This window comes from Plectropomus leopardus, chromosome 17 (genome assembly GCF_026936395.1).
Source record: "Plectropomus leopardus strain MGB_pleo_1.0 chromosome 17, ASM2693639v1, whole genome shotgun sequence".
Classification (NCBI taxonomy): Eukaryota; Metazoa; Chordata; class Actinopteri; order Perciformes; family Serranidae; genus Plectropomus; species Plectropomus leopardus.
The window spans coordinates 28,159,000-28,181,133 of NC_142192.1; the positions used below are offsets into that span (position 1 = coordinate 28,159,000).

At 41.2% G+C, this 22,134-nt stretch overlaps 1 protein-coding gene across 1 annotated transcript in view; it reads left to right on the top strand.

Moving 5' to 3' along the window:
* The first annotated feature begins 17,094 nt into the window (after positions 1-17,094).
* The window catches only part of pou2f2a (POU class 2 homeobox 2a), an 83,203-nt gene continuing 78,163 nt past the window's right edge, over positions 17,095-22,134 (top strand). The window contains exon 1 of the mRNA XM_088090716.1: positions 17,095-18,521. Within this exon, the coding sequence (XP_087946842.1) occupies positions 18,422-18,521 (100 nt within the window). The 5' untranslated portion in view covers positions 17,095-18,421. The remainder of the gene's footprint in view (positions 18,522-22,134) is intronic.

The following is a 22,134-nucleotide window of genomic DNA, read 5'->3' on the forward strand; positions in this document are numbered from 1 at the left end:
TGAAAGTGGTCAATTATGATTCAGTTCAGTGTGTTTAAATCGAAGCTATAACTCGAATACTGTGTACTGTGTATATCGAGCATTGTAATAGTTTGATTGAGGTACCAATAAATAAACAGGTTTGCATGATTTGTTTCATATTTGCATATTTGTGGCAAGACCTGTTAGCCTAAGGGAAGCTACCAAAAAAGGGGGGATTTATTGCAGTTTATTGTTTTCTGAGCAGAGAAATTAACATTTTAATGCAAGTAGATTGAGTGTGCTCTATTTTACCCAAAAGGAATTGCTTTGCAGTATGAGCCAATGCTCACAACATGTGCAGAATAAAATCACGGCAAAAATCCATATAGTGTTTAAAGTAGGCTTATTCTGTGATTTTTGTATTTTGGATTAAATTAGGCCTCTTAATTGAGTTATGGACCTTGTTTTAAGACATAACCTGGTTGCGTTGTTGTCAGGACAGTGTCAGTAATCAGAAAACCACTTTACTTTGAATATAACATATAACATTTTTAGAATACATGTAAAAGCACCAGCTGGTATAATGGGTATATTTATGCTCAATTTTACATCATCCATCTCATGAGTGCCCAATTTAAAATATTAGTTGGAAAGGTAATCAAATGTTGTAAGTAACATTACTTTGATGAAGTAATAATATACTTTTTAAAGGGCTAAAAAGTACTCTGTTACCTATAACTTTTCAAAAGAAACCTTTCACAACACTATGTAATGCCCTCAGAAATTCCAGCAGTTGAAGAAAAAAATGTACGGCATGCGCTGAGTCCGAAGTGTGTGTGTGAGTGGGATTGATTTGGACATAGCAGAGAGAGATTTAAAATTCTTAAAGCTTTGTCACAATTACAACGATGTTTTCTCTGTAACGACTTCCACTTTTTTAAACTCATTAAATAATTTATTCTGTCTCTTAAATCTTAACTTAACAAAATCAAAATGCTTTCTGTTTCCTCTTTTTTTTCCTTCAATAAAAACCGTCAGCACTCAAACCCAAGTCACCGGTCGTGTTGTACAGGAACTGAAAGGAATTAAGTTCAAGGTTGTTACTCATTCTAACAATTTTCCCGATGTGCTTCTTGTGTTCGCAGCAAATAACCACAATCAAAGGATGGCGCCAGCAAGCGGCCTCACTCCCTCGTCTCCCTCCCGAGTCCTTGCACACCAATCTCGTCATCCCCGAGGTTCAGAGATGAAGGTGAGCGGGTGGGAGGAGGAGGAGGAAGGTAGAGGAGGGGATGTAGGATGAAAGCGGGGTGGAAATACGCCTGGCCGAGCACTTGTGTTCCCCCTCCCTCCCCTTCACCCCTCCTCTCCTCCCCAAAAAAACATTCTTTTCCTTCTTCCAGCTCTCCTTCACCCCCTAATCCCTCGCTACTCCACTGCATATGTTTCCTAATCCGGAGTGTGTGGGAGGCCCATGAACCCCCCCCTCCTCCTCCTCCTCCTCACCCACCTCCACCCTCGCCTTTCTCTTGGTGGCTGCAGTGCTGTAACCTGCCTCCACTCTGCTTTCTTTTAGCCCTGGACTCCCTCTCCGTCTTTCTCTCTGCAGCTCTTAACATTAGACGGCAGTGTGAACTCGCCTTCTCTTCTTCCTTTCCTCTGATTTCAGGCACCTTCCTCCTCTTTTTTCTTAACTAAAAGAAACTGTGCAAGGACCCTATTGAAATGCAATGCAACAAATTATTATCTATGCAAAGTTATGGCATTTTTAAGGGGCTCAAAAACTCACCAAATTTTGCAAATGTATCAGGACTGGTTAAGAAAAAAAATGTATGTATCTCTTGCTTGGGTGTAACACACAGACTGTATATAAAGATGGAGGACGCTATGTTTAAGTGAAGCTAAAATATCCCAGATACAGCGTGCTGGTGATGTCATTCAGAGCCGGAGTCTGCACAGTAACGATATCCGCGATGTTCCTGCCAAAAAACCTGTCCCACCCATCATGAACAGCCCCATTGAACATGAACTCATGAACAGGGTGACTCAGCTATCAGTGGCAAAACTTCCCCTCTTTGTAGACTTGAATGACTCGATAAAACTGAACTTATAAAAGCAAAAGAACAAATGTCAGAGTGATGAGAACTGCCTTCAGTGACAGAAACCGTCTGTGGGGAAAACTTATTTGGCGTGTACTTTGAGTTTTAGTTTGGCTTATCATGAGCCATTCACTTCAATGGAGGGGTGGGCTTTATCACCTATACTGCAGCCAGACACCAGGGGGCGATGGAGATTTATATTCAGTCTATAGTGTGCCCAAATGACTCAGTAGCAACACCGACATAATTCCTGACAAGTAGCACCTGGGACATGTTTCACCTAAGTCTATAAAAATTGGGGGGGGGCACAAGAAACATCCTGAGATGTACAAAAGACGTCTCTTGGACCTGACTCTACACCCAACCAAAAAAAAAAAATTGCCATTTACAGTGATCATACTGTAATGAACTCTGCCAAGATATATTATTGGACTGACACCTGGTGCGTTTTTTCATTTTCGCCCTCCATGTATGCCCGCTTTAGAAAATGCAAGTGGGCCAAGAAAAAGTTTATTATGGGTCTTTCCTTGAAAAGTTATGGAAAAGTTTTGAAATTTTGTCCATTTAAATGTGTAGGAACCCTTTATAGCACCATCGACTGGAAACAGGACTTGTTTTGTACTTTTATTTATTTCTCTTAGCAAGTTTACCAGATCCACCTCAAATTTATTTTAAAAAACAGCCTAAGACCTTGATGATGCTTTCTAGTAAAAAGTGAATTTTTATTGTATGACTTTGCCATGGTGTGGTGGCCATTTTACATATTTCGCAATAAAACAGGAAGTTCTCATTACTTGGTGCATACATTGTCCAGTTTGCACAAAATTTGTCATGCTTGATAACATTCTCCGCCTCATGACATCTGCCTGCCGAAATTGAGTTATGGTCCTACTGGCAACAGGAAATAACATGTTTTTACCTTTTTATGTACACCCCTTCAGGGGTTTGCAACATCCTGCTCAAATGTAGAGAAGCCTTCAAACCTTGATGATGCTTCCTTGTGAGGATTTAGAGTCTTCGTCGAACATTACACTCAAACAAAAACCATTAAATTCTAAATTCTTGAACAAAACCTTAGTGTTATTAAACTAATTTACTGAAATCTTAACCTAAAAGCAAACTTTAAGGTTAGAAAATACACAACATGTACACAAATCTGTACACGGCACATTTCTTAATGAATGAGTCGTTCTAAAAATAAAAATTGTTTGATATCAAACTAGTACGCCCTTCTCTTTTTTTTCCACACTAGATTAGTTTCCACTGGTTTCTCTGCTGCTCATTCATCCTCTTTTTTCCTTCTTGCTAGCTGTCTTATTTTCTCTCAGGTGATTTCGTTCTCTCTCCTCTCCCTCATTTCAGCTGCTCTTGTAACACACACACACACACACACACACACACACACACACACACACACACACACACACACACACACACACACACACACAGAGGCTTTTTGTCCTGCTTCTTCTCTTGCTTTACCCCATTACTGAATAGTATTCCTGGAGCCTTTTGTGGAGCCTTGTATAGGCACATGCCAAGTCAAGTTATTTCAGAGCGGTTTCAATGGAATTACCCCCCAAAATAATCTCCTTTTGCCCCCTTCAAAAAAAGTAGAAAAGGACAGAAGAATAGAGGAGAATAATGTAAAACGAACCAGCACCCTTGACACAGAATAAGCCTGTAGTTGCACACTAGAGGAACATGAGAATATCAAAAGATCAGAGAGTCTACATATTAAAGAAGCACAGAGGACTCTGGATATGAATTGTGGGTAAAAAGCAGGAATAGAGTGTCGAGTAAAGCCTACTAAACTCAGCTTAACCTGGTTCTTATGTGGAGATAACTCACCTTTTTCATCTGACAGACATTTTCATGACCTAAAAATGTATTCAGCATAAAACTGTTAAATAGAAAAGGCCTAGGTTAGAATAGGAAAAATACAAAGTAACGTTTTATGAGCTTTTTTAAATAGTGGTTGTTTACGTTAAAGCTTAAACAAATGCATTGTAGTATTAATGAATTATTCAGTATACATCATCGTCAATACTCATGGCACAATTGAGATATTGAGACAAAGAAGAGTATTCAAAGACATAAGTGCTGTGGAGGTCAGGGGTCAAAGCTGTGGCGCCCACACGACACATGTAATGAATCTGATTGATGCTTGTTCGTTTCAGATTGTCTTTAAATGAACTGACTGCTGAATAGGGATCAATGCATGTTTTGTGCATTTTTAATGGAGTTTTTGTACTCACATGCATTTGAAGGGTCTTTTATTCTGCGATAACAACTTTGTTTTTCTCCAAAATAACAAAAACTGCAAGTAATGTAATTGTGCCTTTGTCTCTAACATTCAACAATGATATCTCAGGATGTTAATAATTAACCGCTAACAAACAATAAGAATTTTGGTAAATTAAGACTGTCAGTTAAACAGTTAAAAATACATATTAAATGTAATATATTGGAGCTATACGGGAGGTGATGAGACAGTGGAGTCTGCTGCTGTCCAGACTGGAGTTGTAGGATGCCGCCATGGCAATGCCATGATGTTGCTCTTAGGAGACTACTAACGTCACGGCACCCTTCAACAAGCTAATGACCTAGAAGCAGAGGTGGACACCAATACAGCCCCTCTTTCACTGCACAAAAAACCAAGCTAACACTTGCTAACATCTGGCTTTTGTACGTAATGGAAAAGGTTAGAGTCGGCATTCACGCCGGGGTTAAGTCACTATGTAGTAGTCGGGTATTTGTCTGCTCCAACTCCCATCGATGATGATGAAAATACAACTCCCGGGTGATGGCGCCATTTGTAGCCCCTTTACCGTCGAGATACAATGAAGTGCCACCAGAGAATACCGTCAGTCTCAGCCCAAGCAGCACTCAAACATCGATCCAAATTAGTCTAAGTAAGAGAAATGATGAAGAAGACACAAGCTGCTTTCTATTGTTAACTGTATGGCGTGCTTGTCTGCAGCAGAGCTGCCTACACTAGTCTACTTGTAGTTGGAAAGAAGTAATGCTGCAAACTCTTTTCCGATGAAAGTAGCTAGCACAAGCTCCAAACAGTCGCTAGATGACGTCATACGCTCATTTATATATTGGTGACGTCATTATGCATTAATGGATGCATTCAAACCTCGCTGAATTAGACTCAATATCAAAACATTTTAATACAATGAGAACTATAGAAGTTAAACTATAGTGCACAACTGTCTTGCACTGATAATTCAGAGAACAAAAGCTCGGCGTCCACCAATGAAACTCAGTACAATCGAACTCCAACCGTGAGCAGCGTCTCCTCTCCTCCTGCCTGTCACACACCTACTGCACGCCACAAGAGGAGAGAGAGACTTTGTGCTGATGGCGAAACAGACGTTGCCTGTGATTACTCTGAGCAGCATACATTGTAATGAATTACAAAAATATCTTTTTCATGATGGTCTGAATAAGTCACTTAATTTCTCGCCAGTCGCTTTTTAGAAATATAATTGCCAAGAGGGTCTGAAAATTTGCGAAATAAAGCGACTGAGTGGTCAAGTTGGCAACACTGGAGAGGAGTTTATAGCCCGTTTTTAACGAGTTTTCCTGTGTTTACAAAACTGGCATACACTCACTAATTTTGGTGAGTAACTGTGTTTTGAAAAAAAGTTTTTTTTACTAATGTATAGATTTTGTCCTAATTTAATAAAAATTTAATTTTAATAATTTAATAAAATAATTTTACCACTAGTTTGTGTTTATAATGAAGTATAAATCTGTGTGAGCATACTGTAAATTTTTGTGCTTCCAGCAATGTGTGTGTGAGTACACATACTATCCAGATCTCGACATGAGTGTGAATGTATCTACTGTATCTCCACCTGAAAGTAAACGTGTACCTGCATGTGTGCATCAACAGCTGCCGTCGGGCATTTACATCCCTGTTTCTACGTACGTGCGTGCTCATCAATACGTATATATATATATATATATATATATATATATATATATATATATATATATATATATATATATATATCTGTGTGTGTGTGAGTGTGTGTCGGTGCCAAGTGTCACATCGATAGGTTAATAGCTGCGGTGTCAGATTCAGTAACTCTCTGATTAGTTGACAGTTCACTAATCCACACACCATCCTGAGTTATTGGCCCGGCCCATTGATTTCCAGCCTGACAGCCAAGCCAGGAGGAACTCAGGGGTCGTAAGAGAGCCTGCCGCTATTGATTGGCCTCAGATCAACCCCAACACCACCTCCCCATAACGCACACACACACTCACACACACATACCAAACCCAACTGCAGTCCTACGGCATGCAACCTTGCCATACCGTCAGTTTCTTTCTACATTTCTATGGCTCTCCTCTTGCTGACTATCCTCCATCTCTCTCTCCTAGTGTGCCGTTGGGTATATTTGTGTCATGCAGCGGTGTCATCTCCATCAGTCAGTTCTTTTTTAGGAGCGAAACATTTTTGACAGATTTTATGAGTTGTCGGAGGCATCTAACAAAACTGCTTCTCTCTCCCCCTCTGCTCTGCCCTGCTGCCAATACTTTCCAATCCTTTCATCTCTATCGGTACATTAAAGTGATACTCCTCCCAAAAACCTTCAAAAATCTCCAATATCAAAAATCTTCACCTTGTGTCGACTTGAAAGGTGGCTGTAAAACATTTGTAGTTTTCATTTTTCTCTGTGAAAGCAGTTTCAATTGTGGGTTACAGAGGATTTAGATGGTGTCATGTTTCACAGAGGAAACATGTCGTCATTAGAATTTAATGTAAGTACATCCAAACCATTTACAGCAACCTTTCAAGTCTGCAGTGCATAGGTTTGTTTTCAATTCACATAAGATTTTGGATGTGCTAAATGACAGAGGTACCTTTCTGTTTTAAACAAAATGCGACAGACTTTCCTCTAAGAATTGTCAGCTCATTGTGTTGGTGTGGTTTGATGCTGCACGAGGGAGTCGTGTCGTTTGGGGCAAAAGCTCCTGGTAAGGCAAATTTGTCTCAGGTGCTAGTCATTCAAATATGATGATGAGGGTGAATTGGCATCTCTCATCCAGATCAATAAACCTAGAAACACTCTCGAATCGGTTGTTAGAAAGGTGCTCGCAGGCAAGAACTTGATGGCCGTGCTTGTACCAAAATGTACTTGTCAGGCTCAGTATGGAGCCAAAACTACATGAAATCAGTTTCAAAAGTTTTGTGTGTCACCAGTCAGGTGAAGTGGAGAATCTTGGTGGTTTAATCTTGAAATCAGACTTTTGGCATGGGACAGTGACTAACATTCGTACCGAGCTGTTTACGTGGCTAATGAAAATTAATATTGCCGTTTATATGCAGCTGTGCATACATTCCTCCAAGATATGGAAAAGTAAAATCGCTGGAGCTGCTTGTGCCTTTTTGTTTCTTTGTATCAAAAGAAGATTTTTCAGTTTTCCATCATTGGCAGACTTGTCACGGTGTGTTCACAAGGAATGCAATACGAGTGCTTTGCATGGCAAGATTACATACAAAGTCAATGCAAAGATGCAAACAGTCACAAATCTGTGGAAAGTGACACTATACGTTAAAATTTTTCAACTTGAGCAAGAAGGTTGCATGATGCTGCGTTGCGATAGCCTGTCAGTGTTGAGATCTAGATTCTCCTGACGTTACAGAGACTCAGAAGGACAAACAATGTTGTGTGTCCCTGTCAAGTGTGTTTCTCCTTCCGACCAGAAATGTCCACTTTTCTTTTGGGCATGCGTCTCTACCGCACAGCTTTACAAACTGCTGCCTTGTTGGTTTGTGTACAACGCACAGACCTGACTGTAAACAGACAAAAGGCCATGTGTTGCAAACTGCAGTAAAAACCAGGTCGAGATGCATATTCTAAATGCACTGTGTACATTGTGTCCAGAAGATCGTCAGTGACCGTTGTTTTCGTTATCTGCAGCACTGTTGAATCAGCAGCAGAGTCTGAGGACTGAGCAGCAGTTTCGTCAAAGATTGAAGGGGAATGTAGTTGTGCTGGTTTTATTAGAGCGTGACCTCCACCAACCACTGACAGAAAACAGCGGATTGCCCCCATCTTATTTGGGGTGAAAACTTGGGGTCTTACTCACGAGCGAGAGTAATATGGAGCCAGAGATTTGCACGCCATCCTTCTCTGGAGATGCCTCAGGATCCTGCAGGAGGAACTGGACGTGGTTAGGGAGAGGAACATGTTGTGGATTTAGCTTAGTGTGCTACCACCATGGATTAGTCGAGAAAAACGGATGGATGATTGACAAAGTGATTGCAAAGCTGCAAGGTTTTTATCAAGTCATCGACCTTCATGAGCGAAATTGAAACTTACTCGTTCCAGCTTATTGTTGACCGGTTAACTCCTGATAAGCTTGTTTTGACTTGACACTTTCTTAACACCCGTCATTGACTCTCTAATCTGCATGGCCCATTTGGTTGAAGCAATTTTTTTAGCAATTTAATAATTGAATATTACATGTGAATTTGTCTTTCTGTATTTTTCTTCCTCTGAGTTTTCTTCTTTTTTTCTTTGACCATTGTGTGTCTTTTTTGTACAGATTATTATGAGTGAGCTGGACTTAAGAGTGAGCTGAAAGATGGAGCGATGCACGCTGATGACTGGATTCAAACCCGCAACTCCACAGGCAGTTTGCAAGGTAAATGCTTTTCATTCTGTTCATATAAACGCTGCTGTTATCATCCTCTCGACATTCCCAACATCCCTTTCGTAACTTCAGCCGTTTCTTTTCTTTCCTCCCTCCATCTCTCCTTGGCCTCTGTGTAAGCATTCGGGCGGGGTGGCGGTGGCAGCTGTGGTGGTGATGGTGGTGGGGGGGGGGTTGTTAAACATTTTTCTTCCTTCTTAATTGTTTTGACTTGTGCCATTGGCATCCCGATTAGGCCCCATTGATTTCCCACTGCTAAGTGCATTGATTTCTACATTTCTCATTGATCCCCGCTTCTAAATCTACCCACACACACACTGTGTGTCTGTCTCTCGCTTTCTCTCCGTGAACACCACGCGGGCCGAGCATGAGCGTGTGTGTGCGTGTGTCTGTCTGTGTGTGAGAGAGAGAGAGAGAGTGAAAGACGGAGACGGAGCAGATAGTAAACACAGAGAAAAAGATGCAGAGAAAAGAGATTTGAGACATTAGTCGATGGTGTTTATGTACTACAAGAAAAAGGATTATAAGGTTTGTGTGAATAAAATTCACAGAAGAGGTGTGTGTGTGTGTGTGTGTGTTGTGTTGTGTTGTGTTGTATTGTATTTGTTGTTGGGTTAGTGTTAGGGTTAGGGTTTTTTGGTGTGTGTGTGTGTGTGTGTGTGTGTGTGTGTGTGTGTGTGTGTGTGTGTGTGTGTGTGTGGGACAGAATAGAAAGTCTTGAGGAATCTTTGGTGGATTTCGTTGTACATAATTTAAGATATCTTTTCAAATGGAGACATCTCCCCTCGCTTCACATACAGCACGCACAACACAGCAATAACATTTTGGTATGAATACTAATACATTTTTGGAGACGACTACTTCTGCCTTATTTTTTATAGAACTCTGAATTTTTGATTGTTTTTATTTTGTAAACTTTGATATAATCACTGATGCTGTTTGATTCTGCACCAGAATTCCTGTGAAAGACGGCATTTGAAGCACCTTTCTCTTCTTATATTTGTTGTGGTTTTTGCAGTTATGTCTTGCTATCATTCTTGCGCACACACACGAACACACACACACACACACACACACACACACACACACACACACACACTTTCCTCTTGATCATATTCCATGGTGTCCAGGAGAGCCGGGTCTGATCCTCTCAGTGTTTAAGGCTCTCATCTCCCCCCACGACTGCCACGGACACACACACACACACACACACACACACACACACACACACACACACACACACACACACACACTCCAGGCTGCATGGGCTGGAAAGCTCCATCCATGTCATTGGCATTACCTCGAGCCTTGATGCTGCATTTGTGCTAAGCTAAGCTGTTTGGGCCTCTCTGAGCACAAAAACCAGAGGCTGATTGTGTGTGTGTGTGTGTGTGTGTGTGTGTGTGTGTGTGTGTGTGTGTGTGTGTGTGTGTGTGTGTGTGTGTGTGTGTGTGTGTACTCTTCGTGCATCCATGCATGTTACGGTGTGTTTGCATGTACGTGAATATCTTGCATGAGTGTGTCGGTCTGGTGTTTCCGTGCTTTCTTGCATGCTACGGTGTTTGCATGTGTGTGCTGCTAAGCGTGTACCAGCACACGAATCAGTGTGTGTGTGTGTGTATGGGTTTGTGTGTGGACCTGATAGCAAGAAGGCGATATTGCCCCCCCCCCAATCTTCAGTGCTGTCCTGCATTTTACATCTTAAATCCATTACAACCAATCCAGGATGAAACAGGATGCAGAACATGTGTGAAATACGAACACCAGGAAGGAAAAAAAAACATATCTTCAAAGTCGAAATAAAATTATGTGTGAAATAAAAGAGAATATACATGAAAAAAATCCCCAGCCTATGAGGATAAGAACACGGGAAGACATCCAGCGAGAGAAAATGCGTATTCACAAACCAATTTTCACGCTAACTGTGATTTCCAGCGAGCTGGAGGCGAGCTCATGAGCTGTAAGCAAGAGCATTGATCTGCCTCAATGATCGCATCAAGGTGGCGTATCGACAGCATCGTGTTTTACTCTTTTCTGTGTTTGTCCTCAGCGGCTTTAAGAGGAATAATGGATATGTAGGAGAGGTATTGGCAGGGCCCGCGCCGGCCTATTGACAATCTGTCAGCATTGATTACTTAGTCAGGGCGCGAGAGGAAAGGGCGATAGACACCGACGGAGAATGAAAGGGACAGAAAGAGAGAGAGGGATGCTGAAAATAGATAAGATGTCAGATGCTAAAAATAATGTGTGTGTGTTTATTAGGGTCAGTGTCTCATGAATGATTCTCTCTGTGTGTGCAAGAGTGTGCGTCTAAATGTGTTTATAATAATCCATGTAACACCACAGTGATAACTCTCCTCTTCTGTGTGTGTGTGTGTGTGTGTGTGTGTGTGAGTGAGTGTGAGTGTGTGTGTGAATATTTTAGTGTTTATTAAGCCCCGCGTAACAACAAGGAAATTATTCTTCCCTCTCGTGTGCTATCTCTTCGTGTGTGTCTGTGTCGGTGTGTGTGTGGTTACCGCGGTAGCGGAAGGGTAGGCGGTGATATAATTGTAAGCTGGTATTGATTGGCCCCCTCTTGTTATTGATGAGGGAGAATTTAATTCAACCAACTCGTTTGTCAACATGACACTGCCATTTAACAATGAACTCTCTCTATCTCTCTCTCTCTCTCACTCACACACACACACACACACACACACACACACTCACACACACTCACACTCACACTCACTCTCACACACTCAGAGCAAACAGAGAGCAATAAGACCTAATTCTGCAATAGACTTCCTGTACGGAAAAGGATGCGTGCACTTTGTCAGATTCAGGTTTTCTTAAGATATGTCTTCATTTATAGCAAAACTAGTAAAGCCTGCTGCAGAACACGTTTTGATACTATTAGAGGTGTAACGGTTCGATACGACGTGGTGGTGTCATGGTAGGGTGCATTTTTGATACAGTCAAAAAGTATAAATGCCAGAAAAAATTCCTTGATTTTTTTTTTTTATTTTATTTTCGTTTGTTAAAACTAACATTGTAAAGAAAAATCTTGTTTTTTGACTTTGAACAACTGTAGAGCTATACCTTTGGTGTCCTCGTAGCAGCACATAAAACAGAAACAGCTCTTCATAAAATATAAAATGTGGTATTGAAGTTAGAGCTGAAGCAATAATCCTGTGTCAAGGTATACTGAGGTATGAAAATCAACGGTTATCATACCCTGCTTATCTACAGTATTGAATCAAATGCAACTGGACGGAGAATCTCACCTTTATTTTAGTTATTTTCAAAAGGGAGACTTTACCAGTCCTTTCGTTAAAAAAGGAAACACTTAAAAACACTGTTGTCTCTTAAATGCCAGAGAATTTTCTTTGTTTTGTTATGGCAGGAATCATGGTGTGGCTGAAATGGGCTCATGAAGGAATAATGGTACCCGACTACATTAAGCATAATTGTAAAGCTTGTGTTTTCCACTACAGAGTAGAGTCTTATATCTGTGGCTATGAATGTTCAAACAGCAGCAGTAATTTCTTTTTCCTGTTTAAATCATTCAGGAATGACTGCCTAAATGCTGCTGGGATGTTAGCTTGAAGCGTTTGTGTTTCTGCTTGTATTTGTCTTGTTCTGCTGATTGAAACAGAGCAGTGAAGTCAGCGTAAATGAGTTGACATGTAACCTTCTGCCATTTAGCTGTTATCTAAGAAACCAAAGTGACTCCTAAGCCAGACCTGAAGGTTATTGGAGGATCTTATATTTAGGGATCTTCTATCTAGGACGGCTGTTGTGAGGAGTTAGAGCCGCTCTCTTGGCGTTTGGCAGCTCGATCTTCCAGCGCACATGTCAAAGTGTCCTTGAGGAAGGTACTGAACTCAAATTACTCCCAGTGGCTGTTCCATTAGCGTGTGATTGTGTATGAATGTATAAAAACTGAGTAGCAGTTTGCACCTTTTACAGTAGCCTTGGCCGTTAGTGTATTATTGCGTGTGTGTGTGTGTGTGTGTGTGTGTGTGTGTGTGTGTGTGTGTGTGTGTGTGTGTGTGAAAGCACTTTGCGTGGGCGAACAACTAGAAGAGTGCTATACTAATGCAAGTGCATTTACCAAGTCCTTTAACTTTTATTTCTGGTGTGGTAATGGTAATCATACTTATCACTATTTAAGCTGTATATTTTATTTTCCGAAAGCATCATCTGGTTTATGTGTACCAAAACAGAAAGCCTCTTACCAAATGGTTGAATAAAAACGTGTATTGTTGCACTCCTAGATACTGTAAATATGTTACTCAACTAAAAATACAAAAACAAACTTGCATTTTTTCATTTCATGCTTGTAATGGATATATTTCTCTCAGTCGTTGGCAGATTGGTGTGTGTGTGCAGTTGAATCAGTCACCTTATTATAAATCATTAAGAAAGTGTCAGTATACTTATTTTATAAGACATATTAATTAAATATCATCATTTAACAGTTTAGTTTCAGGTCTGGATACAGAAACAACAGGTATTGTGTGGAAGTTTCGAGGCACAATCTATTTTTGGCTCCTTTCATACTACACACACTGCTCTTCATGTGTGTGTGTTTTTTGTGTGTGTGTAACTGATCAGAAGTCCACTATGGCCTATAAGCCCACGATGTCAGACAAAGCATCGGCAGCAGGTTGCAGAGTAGTTATAAAAGGATAGATATAACAGAAGGGAAAAAGAACATATTGCTATTGATGAGGCCCGCCGTGCGCCATATTTTTCACCTCTCCTTCAAATCCGCGCACACCTCCCACCCCTCCCGCGATGGACGCACAAAACACACTATATTCTACAAGAAATAATTGCTTTTGTCTGGAAGGAGTTTGGATCGGGGCTCCTCTGCGCTCGCCCTTATGTGGAGAGGGGGGCTCTTGAGGGACAACCGGTCGCTTCTTTATATGGCTTCTCCTCGCCCTCCTCCCCCTCCTGCTCCTTTTCTTTTTCCTCCCTCTCTCGCTTGTTGGACACGCGGATGTCATCTGTCAGTGGGGAGTGGGCTTTTTTTTTAATGGTGGGGCTCCTTTGTGATGTTACGTGTGTCTATGCATACATGACATCAAAAGCTGCAGCGGGTTATGAGAGTGCTCTGAAGGAAAAGTATTGTTGTAGTAGTAGCAGCAGTAGTAATCACAGTGTTACTACTTGGAAAAATAGTGGAAATAACAGCACTAACAGTAGTATTAATACTAGCAGCAATTTAGATCGAACATAAAAGTTATAAAAGGGGTTGTAGTTAACTTTATTTGGCTAAATCAAACCTCCTTAAGTTTACGTTAATTACATAACTGTATGTTAAGAACGTAATGTTATTTGTTGGGTGCTTATTCAGAACCGTTATTAGAATACATTACAGCAGTAGTAGTCACTTTTTTAGTACTGGTAGAAATGTTGGAAATAAAAGCATTAGTAGCACTAATAGTATTATTATTATTATTATTATTATTATTATTATTATTATTATTATTAAAGGGATAGTTCACCCAAAAATGAAAATTCAGTCACCCTCATGCCAATGGAAAGTCAGTTTTATAGTCCACAAAACAATGCCGAAGTTTCATGGGTAAAAGGCGTTGCGCTCATCTCCCAACAAATGTTAAAGTACTACATAATAAAACTGTTACCTAAAACCACAAAATGTCTCCATACTGCTCGTCCAAAGCAATCCAAGTAACCTGAAGCCCTGACATGCCAAGTTGTCTTGAAAAACATCACTGGCGTCACGTTTTTAGCCTTGTTGTAGCCTGTAGCAGCTAGTGTGGGAGCTGCCTTCTCTGTGTGTGGGTGCATAGACTGTAAACAAAGATGGACGGCACGGCCTCACTTACCCCCGCTTTGCTGAAGTAAGGTTAAAATATCCAGGATACGGGTGTTTACATCTTGTGAGGGTGATGTCATTGAGAGCCCGCATCTGCACAGAAGTGATATCTGCAGTGGAGGAGTTCCCACCAAAACACCCGTCCAACCAATCGTGAGCAGCTCAGTTGAATGCGAGCGCAGGTATTGACCGTCATGGCTGTCAGTAATGGCGGAAAAGCCCTCTTTAGTATAATCTAATAACTCATTTAAACCAAACTGATCATAAAAACAAACACTCAAACAAACAGAGTGATGAGAGCTACCTTCAGTTACAGACACTGTCATTGGGAAAAATGTATTTGGCGCGTACTTTGAGTTTTTAGTTTGGCCTGTGTCCACTCACCAACGTGGAGGGGCGGGCCTCAGGACCTGTACTGCAGTCGGACACCAGGGGAAGATCGAGACTGAATAGCCTCACTTTGGGGGAGCTGTCATGTATGGAGACATTTTGTGTTTTATTCATGTATTTTTTTAGCGTTTGAATCCTGAGTGCAACACCTTTTATCCTTAAAACTCTGGCCGAGTTTTGTGGACTATAAGACTTCACCAGACTTTCCGTTGGGATGAGGGTGATAATGACTGAATTTTCATTTTTGGGTGAACTATCCCTTTAATATAAGAAGCAGTAGTTATAGAAAATAAGTAGTCATGGTATTACTAAAGGAGTAGTAGTGGGGTTAGCGGCTAAATCAGCAGTAGTAGTTATAGTATTAGCACTTATAGAGTAATAGTTGTAGTAGAGGCCGTGACAGCAGTAATAGTCAGTATTGGTATAAGTAAGTAAAATAAGTATTGGTACTAATAGAGGGTATAGAAGCATTTGTACAGGTTAGAAGCGTTAGTAATACAAACTGAGAAAAGTGGTTTTAGTATTAGTAGTTGAGGAGTAGTAGTTTTTGTAGTAGTGGCAGTATCAGATGTACAGGTATCAGTATTGTAGTTTAATTAGTACAGACTATCGGTAAGTGTTACTGCTTCTAATGCAGACACTAAATATTATAGAGTAGTAGTTGTAGTACAGGCCACAGCAGTAGTACTGTGTGTGTTATTACTAATAGCAGTATTGTTAGAAGGTATTAGTACAAACTTATAGAGGAGCAGGAGAGGTTGTAGTAGTGGTAGTAGTAACCATACAATTACCAGTGTAGTAGAATAGCACAAACTAAAATGTTAAGTCTCTGTGTTAGTTGCAGTATTAGTAGTCTAAATGGTAGTTGTGGCAGGTTCTGTAGCGGTATTGGTGTGGATAGAGGTAATTAGCAGTAGCAGCCACAGTAGTAGTATATGCAGTATCAGTATATGAGTACTGCAGCAGTAAAGTCAGAGCATCAGGACGCTCCTGATGATGTTTTATCCGTGCAGCAGATACTTTATATCTGACGTTTCCTTTCTCTCCCTGCATAGACATTAACACTGGCAGACAGCCCGAGGCCTTTCCATATATGAGGGCCATAATTGATCGATAACTTATTAACAACTCAGTCCCACCTCGGAGTGTATACAGAGAGTGGGGGGAGAGAGAGAGGCGTGTGTGTGTGCCGTTTGGTCGATTTTCTTTTATTGACTGATATTTAGCGTATAGATTTTTCTATTTAAAAAAATCCATGTCGGCGATAATCTGGAGTGTAAATGCACAGCGGCGCAGATTGAGGCGGCGCGTCTGACAGCCGGGTGGAGTGCAGACTGTGGAGAGGAGAGTTGACTGCCGGGAGGCACCTTCTCTCGAACACACACACACACACACACACACACACACACACACACACACACACACACACACACACCAGGGCAAGTAAAACACTCTCACCGACCCTTAATAGGAAAAACATTCAATTTAGATTCAGCTCAACTGACATTTTACGCACATTTTACGCACACGCGCACGTACCTTTCCTGAGCCCGAAATAATTACTAATTTAACACCCGTGGCTGTGCAGGCTTTGATTATTCACCTCTGTGAGGAGAAATAAAATACATTAGTTGAGTGCTGCAGGTGACCTTGCGTTGGCCAGACCCACGTAAATCTATATGAGAGGGAGAGAGAGAGGGAGAGAGATCCACCTGCTGAAATATACATCAAAGGTTCCCCCCCTTTTGAATTCATGTCCGCACATTGTGAAGAGGCGATCGATTTTTCGGGAGGCCGGCGATGATGTGATTATTGGCTTCATTATAATGAAGTAATCAGAGGGAGGATCAATTGGCCGGATCCGTGGTCAAAACGGGGGCGAGAGAGTGCGTGTATGTAATATGTGTGCACATATTGAGAAACACTAGTAATTCAACAAATATTAAATACATTTTCCATATGTGCATATATTGTTCCTATATCATTCTATAATATCAATAACTTTAATTCGGATAAGGTGCACAGATGTGTGAATAAATGTCAAAATTCGGTGCTAAGACATAAACGCACAGAGAAAGTGGGGTCGCGTGTGTGATTGTGTATATGTGCATATGTGTGAGTGTGTTAGGGGGAGAAAGGGGGTGGGGGTGTGGGGTAGAGAGGGAGGGATGGAAAGCGGGGTAAAAAAAAAAAAAAAAAGAGGGGGGCTGGGTATCTCTGTCTGTCTCCCGGACGGAGCGCTTCGCCGTGCCAGAGTGCGTTCAGGCTGCGCGGTGAAGGACCGAAACCACCGGGGTTCCCAAAATAAACTGAGGGGACGCAGATACGCGCGCACACACACGTAGGATACACACACTGAGAGAGAGAAAGGCTGGAGAGAGAGAAAGAGAGAGAGGAGGAGAGATACACACCGGCGGATGGCGGAGCAGAGCCAAAGAAAAGACACGTAAAAAAGAAAAAGGGGATCTCGCTTCCCCCTCCTCTTTTCTCGCTTCAGCGGAGGAGGAAAGCAGAAGACAGGTGTACTTATTGATATGGATTTATTCATTTATTTATCTATCGATTTTGCTTTAATTAGTGACCCGCGGTAGAGAAAGAGGGAGAAACAGCGAGGGGAGGAGAGGGAGGAGCGAAAGTCAGACAGGAGGTGCCTGCGTAGCCTTACTTTATTATTTGATTATTCCCATCTTTTAACCAAATAATGCTTTTATTTGTGTCGCTTTGCGTGCGCGTATTCTCTAGTAAACCAGCCAGCTACTAACCAAATCTTTTACGACAACCAAAAAAAAAAGAAGCAACTCCAGTGTGACACGGACAGTTTTCATTCATTTCTCTGCATGTGCAAAAGGATCCGCCGGTTGTTTGTTTGAGACTTTTCATGACAGCGCAGGAGGAGATCTTTTCACAAGCTAAACCAAAGCAAAGCCGAGGAGGAGACGGAGAGGCACTACGATCTTTACGCACAGCTGTCTGGACACAATAAATGGAGTCTAATTGTGTCTGTGTTGCATCCAGCGGAGAGCAGCCGAGAGAGGAGCACCGACTGCACTAGATTCACATGGGTGCGATGATAACAGTCCATCGTCCAGTCACCTGCAGCCGGTGTTAGCCTGAATGGATATCCGCTGGTAGCTTTTCTCCCGAAGCGCGCCTTGCACATCGCTGCGTCTACGTGTGTGTGTGTGCCGGACACTCCGAGAAGACACAAGTAACGGGGCCGTATCTGTATCCCAGAGCAAATCAAAAGAAATGTGAATCCGCTGACTCGATCCATAGAAGAAGAAGCCAAATACTGAGTCTTTTTTTTCCACCCCAAACCATCTTCACACCCGGCTCCACAAACCTGGAAAGCATACGAAGAAAAGGCCAAAGAACGACGGACGCTCGACGGATAAGAGAAGAAGAAAAGTGAGACTAAAATAAAAAACAACGACCCCCAGGTCGACAGAGGACCATGTTTGTCCCCCTGCCGGTCCCCTTCGTCTTTCAGAGAACAGCGTCCGACTTCAGCGCTTGGAGACTCAAGTCCTCGCTGGCTCCGCGGTCCAGCCCCGGTAAGACTCATTCCTGCTGGTCCTTATGTGCACCACCTACACAAAGAATAAAGCACGGTTATTATCAGATTAAACTATTTCTAAACCACAGATCAAGTTGCATTTATATATATAAAAAAAGACATTTTCTTATCTTAGTTTCATTTCAAATTTAACTAAACTTTTATGCACAAAAAAGACATTTATGTACATTTTACTTAATATGACAACATACAACTCAAAAGAAGCATTTTTCCATATGTAAAAGTTATTTACATCATTTGCACCCAAACCTAAATGTCTCAGTCTTTCAGTGAAATTTTTTTCCAGAAAAAAAATCTGTCAAGGTGTTTAGATGTTTATAAAATTCAAATCAACTTGTTTCCTAATATATTAATCATTTTGTTTTGATTTCACTTGCTTGACTCAAAATTACACAACTAAGTTGAAAGTGTATTTATGTGCAAAAAAAAGACCTAATATCTTAATGCAAAGGTGCATTTTTTACATGCAGCTTTCCCCCTGAATTTCTACTAACAGGAATAACACATTTATCACTAATAATGCAGAGAGCTTAATTAAAATACTTACTTGCACACAAATCGAAAAATGTAAAATTAAAAAAACACTCAGAATTTGGACGCATGAATATTTGGCTCATTAGCATCCATCACAGAGGCGCCCCTCACTCTCTCCTCCTCATCTTTCCCTCCTTTCATTCATGGCACTCCATCCATCTCAACCCTCATCCCATCTGCCTCCTCGCTCCTCTCCTCTCCTTCAGTCTCTTCTCGGTCAGGTTAGGCTGGAATATTCATGGTCATCTATCGATCAGAGGGTATTGATCTCTGACTGGGGCCCACGTTGGGAAAACAGGAGTACAGTCAAGTTGGCTGAAGGGAGAAAGTTTAGCTTTGCTGGAGATGACGTGAGCAGAGAAAAAAGAGAAGAGATTTAAAATATAGTTTGCAAATTGTCACTCAATACACAAAACTAATATTCTGATAATTGAGAAACTTGCATTGAGATTGTCAATCAATAGTTAGTCACTTTAACAATCTTATCATGCCTTTATGCTGTGCTTTAATGCCCCTTTTGATCACTTTAATATTGCTGTAGTGACTTGCAGTGTGATCAATAAGGTTAATGACCTTTATGGTGTTTTTTCATCACACTATAATGTTCCTATAATATTCCTAAAACACATTATCTGTGATTTGCTCACCACAGAAAACTAAAAAGAATGAAAAACTAAAAATGAGCGGAAATGGGACTGAGTTTAGGAAAAGAAAAAGTATTCTTTTGTCAATAAATTAGGTTTTTCAGGTTTATCTCAGCTTTCTCACACACACTGCTTCCGTTTTTCTCTCCACCTGTGGGACTTTTAAAACTTCATCGTGTGACTCGTTGGCCGCTGTTTCAACACAAACCATATGCGTGTACCGAAGTGTGTCTACATGTTCAAGTGCTCGGAGGGGTGACACTGCCAGTGGCTCCCCCTCTGTCCCCCATCCCCACCCGCCTTAATCCACCCAAGCGGAAATTTCCAATGACAGATTGGGGGGTAGGTGTGTATGCTGAGCCGTGCCGAGCCGTGCAGGGGTAATTCAGGCTATCACCTTAAGTAGGTGTCAGGAGGAGAAAAACGGTTGAGGTTTTAATGAGAGCTGCTGCTGGTGGCTTTGACAGGCGACATATAACCGCTGGCCTCTGTTTTGGGTTGGAGGGTGGGGGGTGGGGTCAGTTTCTCTGTTGGTCCTTTAAGAAATTAAAGTGGAAGATACGATGAGAGAAGACGATGTGGAGGCTGGGCTGTAGGAGGCTTAGTGAATGATTGGATGAATAACAGAATGAGAGAGTGCATAAATGAATAATGAATGAATGAGAAGGTGAAAGTTGGCGAATTAACAGGTGAAAGAATCAGCAAATTGAATTGATAAAAGCAGTAAGAGAAACTGTGATTGAGTGAGAGAATTAATAAACCCAATGAAGAGATGAAACGCTTGAATAAATTAATCATTGGGTGAAAAAAATCAATCATCTGAACGGTCTAAAGAATGAATGATGGCTGAATATGTGGAGGAATAAAAAAGAAGATAAATTATTTGACAAATGAGTAGAAAAATTGAATGTGTGAGTGAATGTGAGAAAATGAAATAGTGAAAGTGTACGGGCTGCTTTTATATTTAAAGGAGAAGTGTGTAATACCCTTTTCCCAAATTAGCCCACACGCTCAGGTTTTTTAAACAGGACAGAGCTGTGTGCACGGCTCTGCAGCAGACCGGTACATGTGGGCTGTTTTGGTTTGTCCATTCAATGTTACGGACAGGCCGGACAATGGTTCGTAAACAGTAGAAAGCAGCATGGAGGCCAGTGAAAACTTAACACTGGTTACTTCTCTTTATAAATGTCTTACTTATTTCAAACTCGGTGCAGACTAATTTGGATCTGTGTTTTAGCACTGCTTAGGAGGAGACAGACAGTATTTAGTGGTGCCGTGTCATTGCATCTCGCAATGGAGCTCAAATAACTGCGTTCAACGTTCTGCGTGTTGTTTTTCCAGCTATGTTGATCTAATCTGGAGGCGATTAAAAACCTGCGTCTGCTGCAAAGTCATTTGACCCAGGCATGAATGCCAATTGTACAAATTCCTATGGCATTAAAAAGACAGATGTAAACAGGTGATAAGAGTGTTTTTTTGTTTGTTTTGGGGTTTTTTTGAAAATGAGGCTTAAGATTTAGGTGGATTTGGCGGTGTGAGTGGGTGATCTGCAGGTTGCAACCAGCTCAAACATCTCTGTTACATTTCTGTCATTGTTCATTGAGCAGGGGGTTTTTATCAGGAGCCAAATTATCCACAGATATGTCTTCCTCTCTGACACAAACAGATCAGGTAATTAAAACCAGTATAAAAAAACTGAATAAGGCACACGTCACAAATCAGTCCATCTCCGGCGCTGCTTGTTGCAGATGTCCATCCTTACTTTCATTTAAGTCAAACATGAAAAAAAAAAAAAAAGTTTTTCACTCAAAGCCCCTTCAGGTTTCTGGCCTCTCCTGCACAATCCCTGCTGTTTGTTTATAATTACTTGTTTTTATCACATCTTGTGTGCTACTAAAATTCAAAATTCAGATCCAGATGTGATTCTAACTATAATTGTCAATGTGAAAACACTAGTAGCCCAATCTAGAGCTTGTGTTTGGTTTGTCCGTTTTGGCTTATGAAACATGGTAGTCTTCATAAACGAGGATCTGCTCCCAATATAGATATAAACAGCTCATTCTGAGATAACAAAAACACAATCCTTATTTTCCAGTGATTACACACTAAAGAAAACATTATTATTATATTCAGTTTCTGCCAATGTATCCGCCTGAATCCTACACGGTGGACCTTTAAACATGTTGGTGTGATAAGCAGCCGATACACATGAGAGAAATAAACTTCGTAGGAGAGCAAAGGCCAACACTCATCCCTCATTTCCCCCTCTGTTTTTTCCTCCTCTCTTCTCCGTCTTTCATCCTTAATCTCTGGAGAGAAAGAAACTCAGAATCCCCTGTTTCTCATTCTCTCTCTCATTTCTGTGAAGTATTCACTTGACACGAAAGCCTTTTCAGTAAAATGCAAACTCTT